At 53.3% G+C, this 12709-nt stretch overlaps 4 protein-coding genes across 4 annotated transcripts; 1 reads left to right on the plus strand and 3 right to left on the minus strand.

The window, feature by feature from the left end:
• Nucleotides 1–4486: 4486 nt before the first annotated feature.
• ACRALDRAFT_2119938 (uncharacterized protein) lies at nucleotides 4487–6258 on the minus strand. The gene is made up of 2 exons (XM_071023813.1): nucleotides 5984–6258; nucleotides 4487–5917 (listed from the first exon to the last, which is right to left on the minus strand). The coding sequence occupies exons 1-2, from the start codon at nucleotides 6061–6063 to the stop codon at nucleotides 4513–4515; spliced, it is 1485 nt and encodes a 494-aa protein (XP_070877639.1). The 5' UTR covers nucleotides 6064–6258; the 3' UTR covers nucleotides 4487–4512.
• Nucleotides 6259–6826: 568 nt separating this feature from the next.
• ACRALDRAFT_1068891 (uncharacterized protein) lies at nucleotides 6827–7348 on the minus strand (the record flags this gene model as incomplete). The annotated part of the gene is made up of 1 exon (XM_071017613.1): nucleotides 6827–7348. One exon carries the CDS (start codon nucleotides 7346–7348, stop codon nucleotides 6827–6829), a length of 522 nt encoding a protein of 173 aa, XP_070877640.1.
• A 1780-nt stretch (nucleotides 7349–9128) lies between these two features.
• On the plus strand, nucleotides 9129–10944 carry ACRALDRAFT_207761 (uncharacterized protein; the record flags this gene model as incomplete). Its single annotated transcript, XM_071022312.1, has 17 exons — nucleotides 9129–9133; nucleotides 9181–9244; nucleotides 9289–9337; nucleotides 9381–9406; nucleotides 9568–9743; nucleotides 9792–9823; nucleotides 9866–9895; nucleotides 9938–10084; nucleotides 10120–10187; nucleotides 10217–10257; nucleotides 10286–10387; nucleotides 10435–10487; nucleotides 10522–10575; nucleotides 10600–10633; nucleotides 10663–10725; nucleotides 10814–10837; nucleotides 10878–10944. The coding sequence occupies 17 exons, from the start codon at nucleotides 9129–9131 to the stop codon at nucleotides 10942–10944; spliced, it is 1035 nt and encodes a 344-aa protein (XP_070877641.1).
• ACRALDRAFT_1092428 (uncharacterized protein) lies at nucleotides 10922–12551 on the minus strand. Its single transcript, XM_071019613.1, has 3 exons — nucleotides 12008–12551; nucleotides 11166–11908; nucleotides 10922–11093 (listed from the first exon to the last, which is right to left on the minus strand). Exons 1-3 carry the CDS (start codon nucleotides 12257–12259, stop codon nucleotides 10979–10981), a joined length of 1110 nt encoding a protein of 369 aa, XP_070877642.1. The 5' UTR covers nucleotides 12260–12551; the 3' UTR covers nucleotides 10922–10978.
• Between the last annotated feature and the right edge of the window lie 158 nt (nucleotides 12552–12709).

The raw sequence follows: 12709 nt of genomic DNA on the forward strand, positions 1-12709 counted from the left end.
TCGTACACGCGCACAAGAGGGGTGGGTATCTCCCGCATGGCGAGAGGATGTCTCCTCTTGTGTCCTCCAAACGGGTAGCTGCAGAGAGGGTCGGGCGTGGAAGTACCCCTTCGCAATAAGGCTTGGAACGACTCCTTCAGGAGCCGACAAACGACAGGCGGACATCTTCAACGACTTGACTGGCCCCGGTGGGCCCGTATGCCCGGGTTAGACGATAAGACGTTAGACCATATGGACTCTCTCCTTCTCTTTTGCCGACCCAATGCAGAATCCGTGTGGCGATCAGCTGCCTGCCTATGAGACCATCTATATTGGACCGCATAGATGTCGACGGTGGAGAAAGGTCGGCTCACTGAAACCTTTTACTTTGACGGGTCGTCGTCTACTGTGGATTCAATGGCAGGCACGTCAGGTCAGTCAACAGGGTCATCTGCCATCGCAGGACCGCAGCCGCGCCCCGCAAGTGACGCATGTTGTCTCCAGCTCATCCGAGGCAAAGTAGCTGTCATGAACAGAGAAGCACTGCTGCCAGGACTTCCTCTGTTCCCGTCGCCCCAGGTTATAGAGTGATTGACCATGCGGTAGGAGAGCGTGCGAGTACCAAATGCTCCCGACTCCCCATCCCATGCACGCCATCTCATTCCGCCTGCCTCCTCCTCCACCCCTGCCCACCTCCGCCCTGTCGTCAGTCTTCAGGCTTCAGACCTCAGACGTCACCAGGAGATGGAGATCTAATCTTGTCCTTCTCGCCAGCAACCTCCTGGACGGGACCCTGGCAGCACATGTACGATCATGCCGACCAAATTCGCTCGTCCTGGACAACTGGATAAGCAACAGGAAAGATAAACATGACCTTATGAACCCCGTTCTGGTAGTAACCTGCTACTCAAACGGGGAATGTTACGTGAGATGGGGGAACCCAAGGACAAACAACTTAGCCCCATGCTGGGGCGGACAAGAAGAAAAACGAAGTGTCGTCCTACTAAGGACATGGGGAACACAAAGAGGGACGACAAACCGGAGAAGAAGTAGACAACGACGAACGGACAGACCACTGACCAGGCATGTACGTTGTATGTTGCCCTCGCAATCTTAGTACGCCTTCATCATAGCGATAGGTCTGACCCCTGAGTGACCTCTACGTTCAATGACACCAAGCTCAGTGAAGACAAGCCAAGTGACATCGAAGTAAGGTACCTCGAAAGAGACCACTTGCGGGAGGCGAGAAAGTTGCTGTCGTTTGTGCGACGACGCGCCCGCCCCTTACCCTTTGTAGGTATGTAGGTGGGGCGAAGGTGATCGAAGAGGCAGACGTAGATCCTATCCCGTTGGGCGGTGAACATCTCGGTGCTCTGTGCTTCGTGCTCCATAGGCCAGTGACGTTCGTGGGACATCAGACTGGGACAACGACGGACCGACCAAGGTCCGCGGTTTGTTTCTGTCTTCGCGGCCGTCCGTCCTATCTCCTCTGCCCACGCCGTCTTCTCACAGCATGTAGTGTAGGTTCTAGGCCAATTTCGTCAAACAAGCCACATGAAGAACATGGCGAGAAATAAAGAAACTTGATTCTGTCCTTGTCTTTCGGAGCAATGGCACGTCCTCGGTCCGGATGTTGTTGACGAATAGAGGTTGCACGGGGAGGACGTACGAATATCTGGAGAAGCATTTGCCGAGAGACTCCCTGGGTTCACCAAATTCTTTTTTTTTCCTTTCTTTTTTCTTTGCTTTTCTCAGCAATAAAAAGAGAAAGAAGAAGAAGCTCCGTACGACCAGGGGCCTAGACTGACAGGAAAAGAAAACGGGGATTAAACGGTTTGAACAGAATCATGTCGGTTCAGCTTGTTTGCTTCCGAGGCTGCGAGTTGCAAATTACTTGCAGTGCCGTGGGCCACGCTACCTGGGCGTCAACCTCTTTCCAGGCTCAATTAGTAAAGGGATCCCTTAGTCAACCAGCCTCATAGTTGCATGCAAAGCATGGAAGAACGAAACGGTTTGGAAAGCCTTGGCTGGCAATCCGCCAAATTGGCATTCCCCGGACCCCGGCCGAGTGAAGAAGCGGTGAGAATCACTTGCATATCAAACCCGGACGAATGCTCCAGACGCTAGGCCGCAAAAGGTCGACCCTTAATCAACAGACGGACGCAGGTAAAGGTCAAGACAGCCGTGAGAACACCTTTGGATACGGCGCCTGGTAATAGTACAGCACGTCAACACGTCGGTTTTCGCAGGCAAACTGTTGCAATCTCGGACTCCATCCTTCTTTCTGCAGCCGGGGGGCCCTGTTGAATCTTCCCGGCATCATCTGAAGGGTCGCATATCGTGCTCATAGGGCCGGCGCCAACCAGTCTGTTAACTGGACCACGTCCTTTCCGCGTGTTCTTTTTCTGGCCACAAGGGGATAACAATGTATCTACCCAGAGTGGCGCAAGGTCGAGCCATTCCAGAATAATAGTCCATGCCAGGGTATGCTTTGACATGCATGGCAAATGCTTGCTGCAAGAGATCCTTACCCTCTGGCCCGGAATCCGGAGACCTATAATAATGCATCCTCCTTGCCGACGTACCGTAATCCCTCCACGACCATCCCCGACACTTGGCATGTCCATCGTTCAAGTACCAGGTCCTGTCGCAACGGTGTAGGTTGGCCCTCGTTACCCAAGGCCATGTCGAACTATTCCCGGCGAAAACATCCGTTGACCATGCAGACGACGCAAGTGGTGAGAAACTCGGAAAAAAGAAACGCCTCTGGAGCATCGCCAGCCACCCTTCACACGCCATGCATACTACTGGAACGAGGGCAGCTCGTATCGAGAGGCTGAAACAGTCCCTGGTGGTGTGCAACGTGAACCGCCCCGCCCCTTTAAATAGAATCGTTTCCCCAGTGTAGCGGGTGTTCCAGTGACCAACGATGCGGGCCTTCTATGCCGATCATGTTTCCAGGCATATTTCCAAGTCCATTGGGGATAGCGCTGACTTGAGAGAAAATGCCAAAAGACATGTCGTGCAGCGTATAGTGGCGGAATTACAGCACGGGAAGACGAATGAGAGCTAATGAGCTACCCTACCGTTGCCACAAGAGGAAACGACAAGAAGAAAGGACGGAAAGGGAAGAAAAAAAAAAAGGAACAAATACATAAATCGTAGGCCTTCGGCAGGAGGCCTCATGCATGCGCCCCCTGCTGTCAGTATCGAAGATGTCCGCAGCCAGCCGTGATCTGTTTCCAGTTACTAGGTTAGCCATGGGAAAAGATCGACATCTTGGCCGGGCATCCGGCTGAGTCATTTAGCGAAGCGTCGTTGTACTCGGAGGGCGAGGTCTTACAGGTCGGATATGGTGCAGGGCAAGTGGTCAAGGCGAGTGCTGAACGGGCCGGGCCTCTGGTCGTCCATATCGTGGTTGTCCGTCAGTCTTCTCGCTTCGTACATACAGCCTGATAGGCCAGCAAACTGTAACACAGGAACGTTTTCCTCCAGAGTATTCACGAGATGGGAGCATCACACAACCGAGCAACACAAGCTGGTAAGTGCGGAGACCTGACATTCTCATTTAGAAGAAAAATGGGGAAAAAAAAGAAGGGAAAAAAAAGGGGGGGAGGGGGCTAGTTCGAGGCTACCCGCCCCTCTGTGTAACCGGGCTGACATGACAGTTGGACTTCCCTGACGAGTGGTTCAAGGTGATTTCTAGCGTAACAGAATGATGAGTTGCCGCGTGGTCTTGCCGCCAGTCGCCTGTCCTGGCCAGAAACGGGAAAGCGTCTCGATTCGTTCTTCGAGACTTGGGGCAGCGGCCGGCTTTCGGGGCGTTTACGATGCATCTCAAAGATCTGCCTGCGTCCTTGGAAACACCAATACACCTGTGTTTATTCCTGGCGTTTCCCCTGTCCTGGGTCCCATGCGTCGAGTAGACAATGTCGATATCACCAGCCGTCACACCAATGGGACCTTGCATGTACACGACAAGCCTCGCCAGGAACCCTATAGAAGCCTCGGAGGGCGTATGTATGCGTATGCGGCTTGACCGCTCCCAAGCGGTTTGCAAAAAACATTCGCAAGAGCACCGAGAGACTCCGTCAGTTGTGGCCGGCTGAAGCACACACACAGCCTACTCTGCTTGTCCCATAACTTGCGACACGCGAAGACCCCACTTGGAATGATGTTCCGGACGCCTGTTTGCAGGCGATGAAACCTGTTTGTACCGGCATTCCTCCACCCTGGTCCCGCGGCAAATGAGACATTCTGGACCCCCGGAGTTCCTGACAGCGGAGAGTGGCAGCAGGTGCCATGTGGAAGTGGGTAAACCGTTGTAGAAATCGTCCAATATTTTGACCCAACCGAATGAGTTTTGGACCATGTTGACGGAAGCGGTTTGGCGCGGAATAGGCAAGGAAGGGGATGAGCTCCAAGGAGAGGTCGAGGACAAGCGAGTCGCGTTGGATGACCTGACCTGCGAAGCTGCAGATTCTACAGAGCTCTGGAATCCCGAACATGACATGACAGTGTCGTTATTATTTCTTATCTTCGCCTACGGTCGTCGTAGTCCCGACCTCGATCTCGATCTCGATCTCGGTAGTCTCGATGCCGGTCTCGGCCATCTCTCCGATTCCTGTCCCACTCGTCTCGTCGCCAGTCGTGCCGAGACCGGTCATCCCTTCTCCGTACATCCCTTTCGTCAGGCCTGAGGCCATCTCCAGCCCTGCGGTTCCTCGGGCTCTTGCTTCGGCTCCGGGTTCGGTAGCGTATCCGCTCTGTTTCTCGGCGGTCGGGGGAGTGACTTGAACGATTCCTGTCGGGTGGCATGTCTTTCCGTAGACCACGAGCCCGCGCATGACGGCCCTCCATCTCCTCTGCGCCATAGACCAGATTGTAATTGATGTCCTCGGCGTCATCGTCTTGCTCACGGTACTGCCTCCTCTTCTCCAGCTCCTTGACACCTCCCCAGCCACCGCGGGACGCGTTTTGCCTGCGCTTCTTGTTTGTGTCATTCCTCCACACGTCGCTGAGCTTGCTGACACTTTGCGAGAAATCGACATGAATCCTCCGGTCGTCAATCAGAACGTCCTGCATCTTGAAATAGGCCGCTTCGCACGAGGCCTTTTCTGCATATTCGATGAAGGCGTATTGCAAGCTGTCGCCCGTCTTGCGATCCCGGATAACCTCACAGCTGAGGATCTTGCCAAACCGGCCGAAGATCAGTTCCAAGTCGCCGTCCGTGGTGACTGGGTTCAGCTTGCAGACGAAGAGTACGTTCTCCGGCGGAGCAACCTCGGCAAAAGGCAAGTCACCCATCATCTCCAAGGTCAAGGCCTGGGCTCGAGCCTCACGTTCGCGTCGCTGTTTCTCCAATGCTTCTTCATCCAAGTCGTCATCCTCATGCAAGGCAGCCTCGTCTGCGATGCGAACCGTGGCGAGCTGGGCCTTGGTCGGTGCAGGCGAGCTACTGGGCTCCCTCAGCCCGGCCGGGTCTGGATACGGATCGTCGAGGATAACTGTGTGCTTGATGCGGATGTCGATCAGGGGATATCCACGGTCATCTACAAAGGCGTTATTAATCTTCTCTAGCACGTCGAAGCCTTCGACCACTTTGCCGAAGATGGCGGCTTTTCCGTCTAGGTAGTCGGTGTCATCGCCAAGGGTCACGATGAACTGGGAGCCGGCGACGCGAGTGTCCGGGTCCGTTTCCGACGGGACCGTGGCCATGCTGACCGTGCCCCGTTCGAGATGTTTGAGTTTCGGATGGAAGAAAGCTGGGAATGTTTTTTGCTTGCTGTCGCCGGAGACCAGGCCCCAAATCGAAGTCCCACCATCGGATTCTGGTGACATCGGGCCAAGCGGATCACCGGTCTGAAAGGAGAAAGACTTTTGGACGGAGTGTACGGGCGAGAAGTTGTAATATTTTACTTTGCATAGTTTTAGGAAACTGCCACGATGACCCGGTTAGCTGGAAGAACATGGGCGACTCCTCAGATGGAGGGTTGTAACTCACTTCTCGCAAAGCTTAGGAGCGTAATCGACGAGAAGGTCGATCACGATGTCTCCAGAGCTGGTCTCGAGGAGAACCGACATGATGTGCGATGCTGCGCACTCGACCTATGCGTGGACCCTCACTAGAATGGTGTCGGCTCCGGGAAAAGGATAAGTGGCTCCTCGGCGAGTCTGGGTAGGGATTTGGGAGATTATTGCTAGTTGTGACGTCTGGTTTCAGCAATATCTCGAGCTGAAGTATGGCAATCAAAGTTGGAGGGAGGTGAAGTATTGAGCATGTAAGACGAAAAGGATGGATAGGAAATACGTATTAAAGTTCAGTCGCGACTTCCGCGACTGTTGACGCTGCTTGCAACTTGTGATCCACCGAAGAGTGGGTACATAGGTATATTATGTAAGCGATCCTTGCCTCCATTTCCCACCAAATGACCCAGGTCACAATCGGCAAAACCACCAAGTTTCGTCCCGCAGGCAGGGAAAGATACTGCCCAAGATAACTATTAATCACTACAAATTTTGGAAGCTGCCCTCTGTACAGGTTGAAGATAAGGCAAGAACCGTGAAACGCCATGAAACCTCAAGTTTGTCCCAGGCCTTCCTTTCCCACAATATTGGGTATTCCTCAAAAGCAACTGAAGCCGCTATAATACCGAAAGGTTCAACGGCCGTGTGAGCGCCATTCAACGCGAAGCGAATTTAAATAGATCTCCGGTAGCCGAAGCTGTTCCTTTTTCCGGCCAATTTTACACTCCCATGACTGGCGCCCCCTGGTGGCCCCTCTTTCTTGTTCCAATTCCACAATAGAAGCAAAACCGAGCGGCCAGGCGAGTCGCCATTCGCCATACTATGGCGCACTCTTCCTCCTCCTCTCTGACCTCAGCTCTTTTTCTGTATCCATTAACCGGCACTGCACCCAGGTGCGGAAGGCAGGATCCTGCTTTGCCTGTGCGCCATTGAGCATCTCCATCAGGGCTCGCTTCATGGCCTCGTTGACGTCAAAGAGGCGGCGCTCTTCCTCGACGATCTGGGACATGACCGACTCGTCGGCGGCAGGCGACATCCCTGAGCCGCCACGGTACATTTTGGGCGGTCCCGCAATGGAGACGCGTCGTGTGTGGTTCCGGCCTGACGGATAGTGGCCAAATGGTGAACAGGGTCGTCGTGTGGGAGAGATGGATGGGGAGGAGGCAAGGGAGGTATTGCGTGTCGACGAGCCTAGGGATGGGGCGTTTGCGCGAATGTGGTCGAGGCTTCTTCGGAGTTCTTGGTGCTGGGAGTGTAGGATGAGATACTTCTGCAGGGCCATGTTGGAGTCATGGTGGTCCGCTGCGGCGAGCAAAACGGGTGGTGTTATTACGCCGGGCATTGTGCTTGCTGAGGCCGGGCAAAGGCTGACTGACAGATGCCGTGCGGTGGATGTCAATCCCATCGAAGCCCGGTAGTGCGGGGCGTAAAGCTACGGGGCTGAGGACTTGGGACTTTGGGCTATGGGATGTGGTAGCCGGTGTTGTAAATGTTGGTGTTTCCGAGCGAGGATGACCTCCTAGGTGCGTGGTTGTGAGTCTGCTACTGGCGGAGACGACACTGTGTGATCTGCAAGGACAGGAATGAACTGTCGCGACCGACGAATATGGAAGATATCACGTCTCTGCCGCCAAATATAGGTATGATAGGTATGTAGCTAGAAGGCGGTGGACAATGGAGAGATTGTCGCAGGTGGTTTCCCAGCAAAGCTTCGCGGAGGAGGGCGGAGGTTCGTAGCTATATGTGACCTGGCTGGAAGAAGAGAAATCGGGAGTCGAAGATTATAGAAAAGCACCACTACTGTGTGGCAGCCTATGAGGGAATCGTATGTGAAGGCGGGTGAAGGGTCGAAAGTGAGGTGATTGTAAGTTCAGACCGGCCGATCGCGTGTGGGCAAGAGGTTCAGTCGCCGTTTCGTTGTAACCAAAACTGCCGATGCCTGGGGCGAGGTACCTAGTTACTGGTTGAGGTGCGGAGCAGGGTGTGACTGCGGAGGCGAGTTTGCTTGTTGAGGGGAGAGAGGTAGTCAGGTCGGTGCTACTACCTGGGGTGAGGCAAGTCGAAGCCGGGCGCGATGGGGATACGAGGTGTAAGTAGTGGGTGAAGGGCGCGTTTTTCGTCCGTCGGAGGGCCCCGAAGTGAGGAAGCAGAGGATGGGAGAATATAAGCAGTCAAATAGTGGTACAGGTAGATGCTGGTTGCACAAGCTGGTATCCGTATAGTAAACCCAACAAAGTTAGGTATATCGGGACGCGGACAAAGAGGTGGATGGGACGATAATATTCGATGGTGCAGTAGGACAGACGAAAGACTCTTCGATTTCCTCGACCAGCAAGTTCAATATTAGAGATTTCGCCGTCGTGTGTAGCAAGCGAGTTGTCGGTTGGTCCGGCCGGATGGGTTCATGAAGATGGGAAATAGATACCGCTGATAGGAGACGAACCAATTGATAGAGAAAGGCCAGCACGTATGTAGATCAATGCATGGAGGTGGCAAGCTGGAACGGAAAGCAAAGTCCGTAAGAGGTACAATCTCTACAATTATTACAACAAACTTGGTCAACCATGAATGCATCCCTGTTTCATGGGCCAATGGCGAGATGATAACATTTGAAATTCGATGATGGAGATTAGGCTAGTAAGAATGGACGTCAGCACAGTTATGATCGGAGCTTCTCCTGACACGGGCGGAGTGGAGCCAGAGACCAGTTTGGTGGGGCTTTATGATGGCGGCGACTGTTGAGGCCCGATGGGCATCGACGGCGCAATTACCGGCGACCGGGTCTCCGCTTTAAAAGGTTCTGGGCCTCGTTCGGCCTGCACACCCATTCCAATTATGGGAGCCCGTGCCCTTGTTCATTGGCTTGATTCGACACTAGGCCGAGCTTCGTACTGGTACACACAAGCGCTGGGTTGGGTGGGAGGCCCTCAGAGGCGTTCGGGCTGTTGGATGTTGTGTTGCATCCCCTTTATTCACCGAAGATGTGAATATGGTCCAAGTAGCAACTACCAGGGGCGATAAGCGTGATAAAAGACTGCTGTTGTGTGGACAAAGAGAGCTTCGATGGTCTCATTATTATAAGTAAATAGAGAAAGAAAAGAAAAGAAGGGAAAAGAAGGAGTATGTCGTGATACGAAGGACGGTTTTCAGGGGGTACATCATATTACATCAAAGGTGTCGTATTCACAAACTGTTCGAGGAGATGGCAGATTCATTGAGTGATTCGGGCGGGGAGCCGGTAAGCTTTAACTGTACATATGAACGAATTCGGAACCATTCCAGAATTCTATCGAAACCCCTTGCAGCGACACGTACAAATACGGAGTACCATGTATCCACGGATACGCAAAGATACGTACCACCTAATTGATCAGTGATCATCCACGCAACAACCATTTTCGTCCTCTAAATTTGCAGTTAAATTGCCGTTTTCACATTGAAATCTCGGGGTAGAAACCAAAATGAAAGAAACCGCAACTAATAAACTGATCAATTTTACCTTGCTGCCGTGCTAGGTGTGTTGTAGCGACGCTGGACCTTAAGCCGTGACTTTGAAATGAGAATGACGTAATCACTTGGGTAAAGGAGGGAAGACAATGTATCCCCGACTTGATCAATTTCACCCTTTTCATGGCCAGCCTTCTGTTCCTGTTGGATATTTTGGCGCCTGGCCTAGCCCGCCTTCAATCACACGCTGCCATTCTGCGTCTGACGTCCCCCGACGCCTGCATACATATGTAGTGTACGAAGTATAGCCTCTCTGCCGCCCTGTTGTCACTACTCAGTACTGAGTATGGCCACAAGACCATCTCAGTCAGTCTTCGGAACTCGGGAAATGAAACATTGGTGATGTCGTCAGACCAATGCTCGAGTACGAATTTCTGGGTTCGTGCTGAATAAGAACCGGAAACGCCACGGGCCTGACGTGGAGGGAAGATTCTCAAGTCACTGAACTTGCGAATACCTAACGACTGTCCTGTTTCCGCACTCTACAACTCAACGGCTTTCCAGTCGATATCCACCTGGCAAGCCAAGGCTGCGGCGCCTACATCATCGTCGGCTCAAAAGCTCCGCCCAAGTGACGTCCGTTTGCCGGGACTCCGAAAATCACAGGCGCAGTCGCCCAGGGTGTAAAGTCGGGATCCGGCCGATCCCATCTGCCACGCGGACCGCTCATGATTGTAACCTCCCCGCGTCACGAACGAATGAGTTGACACGCTGCGAATCGCCACCGATTCAGACCACGCGTTTGTCTTCGGTCTGTTACAAACATCTGTAGTGTACCACTTGGGGCTCCCTTTTCAATCCTCCTGACACCTTCCCCGCACTTTTTCGTCGATCTTTCGTCAAAGACACATCCGCCAAGACAAACCAGCAAAGGGTAGCTGGAGAGAGATACGATAGGTATTGGACCTTTTGTGTATGTAGTGTCGTTCGTTGGACTCAAGAGATCGAGGGAGGAGCAGAGTACAGTCGACCGGGTGCTCAAAGAACCGCCCAATTAGCCGTTTCCAGAACTGCGTCTGCTCCGCCAGTCATCAGGATCGCGCTGGCTTCCCCTTGACTTGAGTGAGTGCCATGGGGTGCCGCCAGTCCTCTCCTTCGTCACTTGGTACACGTCCTACAAGTCTCCCTCGCCACTTTGAAACCATTCAGGCATGTTATGTACTACACATGCCCTGACTTGGGCAGCTTCCAACAGCCCGATAGATTCTCTGGGTTCCGGCTTCCTTGCTAAATCCCCGCTATAACCCTCTCAAATCGAAAGGACGCCAGACCACTTTGATCGTGCGTGTCACACGGGCAGAAATGGGCTTCGGAGCACAGCATTGTCAATAACATACACGAATCGATTCCTTGTGGCACGACAGTCGGGCGCGTGTGATTAACTGTGCCAGGGGAAGCGAGTGGTCCACGCGAATGATGTTCATAGACTAGAATAATGGCTCACTAAGCCGTGAAGCCGAGCATCTCAGTATGTCCTGGGCTGATATCTCGGGCGGGTCGACACAGGCGCGCCTGCCATTAGTCCCATGAGCTGAGCGTGCTTCTGTCCGATATCACGACCGTGTGCTTGGAGGGTATGACTCAATCACTGATCATGTACCTTAGATTTGCAAATGCTCCATATCCGCACAGGGACCGCATCGCTACAGAACGGTCCCATCTGGAGCTCCCTTGGAAGAGACGGATAGTCAATGTCAGAGAGGCCAAGGCCAGCTTGCTGGGCTTTTGTCTGGAAAACGACGTGACTCTGGCTGCGCTCTGCCGCGGATATGAGAACCTCTGCGCCAGGGAACATAGTGAGGAGATCGATCAAGGTCGCGATAAGCGCCGAATGTCCCCGCTCATCATATGTGATATCCGCCCCGAGGATGACATCGACGGCTTCGCCGCTGCTCCACGGCTTGTCCCCGGCGCCGACGACGCCATGTCCCCATTTCAGCTCCATGGCGCTAATTTCATCACTCCCTTGTAGATCATTAAGGAAGAAAGACTCCGGAAGGTTGTTGATCACGTCACTCGAACCATCCGAGGCAATCACTTGAGCGGCGTCAAGATACTTGGCGCAAAGGATGGCCAGGTACCCCGTCCCAGCGCCAAGCTCCAGCACACGTTTCTTTCCTATGATGCCAGGGTTCGCGCAAAGATACTGCCCAAGATGGAGACCCGCCTCCCACGTCCGTAGTCCAGTTGTCCCATAGGCAGAGATGAGCGTCCGTGACTCGAGCAGGGTTATAGTGGCAACGGATTCAATGGCCTCTTGGTCCGCGGCTCCCTTACATGACAACTGCGAGAGGTGATAGGTGACGAAGGACTTTTGTTGGACCGAGTCCGATTCCGGGGGCAGAGCGGAAGCCAGCAATTCGGCGAGGGCGTTCATAAGGTCCCCAGAAACCTCCTTAGGATTCGAAGTTCCGAGTTAGTTGTCGATTCTGCAGTGCCGGGGCATTGCTGCGGAGTCCGTCATCGTGCTGGATGAGAAGGACGCCAAACTTACATGAGCGTCCCAATCCTCAATACTGGCTTCGATCCTCCCGATGAGGTCTTTAAGGTTGCGAACTTGATATCTCACGGGCGGAGCATACCTCAACGCCTTGTGGGAGAACAGCCGAGAAAATATAATCTGTTGGGTAGTGTGTTCTCGGAGCACGGAAGCCTCGGGATAAGTGAGATCTTGCTCAAGCTGCAAGTACTGTCGGCAGAAGCGGTCGATCTGGGACTGCGGGCGCCCGGAAAGCGAGTATCCCATCTTACGGGCGTCCGCTAAACTGAGCTACCTGCGCCGAATGGAAAGACTCGATTCCGACTCTTTGCCTTGCTCAGTGCAGTCCGGGACAACAAGATGTGCCGAAAAGGAACTGATGATTTGCGAAAGTCCAAATTCTAGAGAGGCGACGAACGCCAGAAGAAGCGAAAGCGGTCGAGGAAAACGGAAATAAACATTACGAATCCGTGCGGAATTTGATGCGACTCGGAATCCATGGATGGTGATAATCCAAGAAAGGCGCACTTCTAATAGTACACCACGAGTCCGACTCGCATACCACCTTGGGTGGTGGCCTTTTATGTAGTCGAAACCATCCCAAGCTTCATCCCCCGCAACAGACCCATACCCACACACATACATGTACGAACACCTGCAAGCTTAGCTAATCACATGCACGTGATTTTGGGGTTGAAAAATCCCCGTGTCAAATTC

Source organism: Sodiomyces alcalophilus (assembly GCF_042370955.1).
Source record: "Sodiomyces alcalophilus JCM 7366 unplaced genomic scaffold ACRALscaffold_2, whole genome shotgun sequence".
Lineage (NCBI taxonomy): Eukaryota > Fungi > Ascomycota > Sordariomycetes > Glomerellales > Plectosphaerellaceae > Sodiomyces > Sodiomyces alcalophilus.

Coding starts and splice junctions, on each gene's coding strand:
- ACRALDRAFT_2119938 (XM_071023813.1), bottom strand. CDS start 6,063: ATGTCGGTTCTCCTCGAGACCAGCTCTGGAGACATCGTGATCGACCTT. Junction 5,918..5,983: donor GCTCCTAAGCTTTGCGAGAA/GTGAGTTACAAC, acceptor TCATCGTGGCAG/TTTCCTAAAACTATGCAAAG.
- ACRALDRAFT_1092428 (XM_071019613.1), bottom strand. CDS start 12,259: ATGGGATACTCGCTTTCCGGGCGCCCGCAGTCCCAGATCGACCGCTTC. Junction 11,909..12,007: donor TTGAGGATTGGGACGCTCAT/GTAAGTTTGGCG, acceptor TCGAATCCTAAG/GAGGTTTCTGGGGACCTTAT. Junction 11,094..11,165: donor AGGGAGCTCCAGATGGGACC/GTTCTGTAGCGA, acceptor TCAGTGATTGAG/TCATACCCTCCAAGCACACG.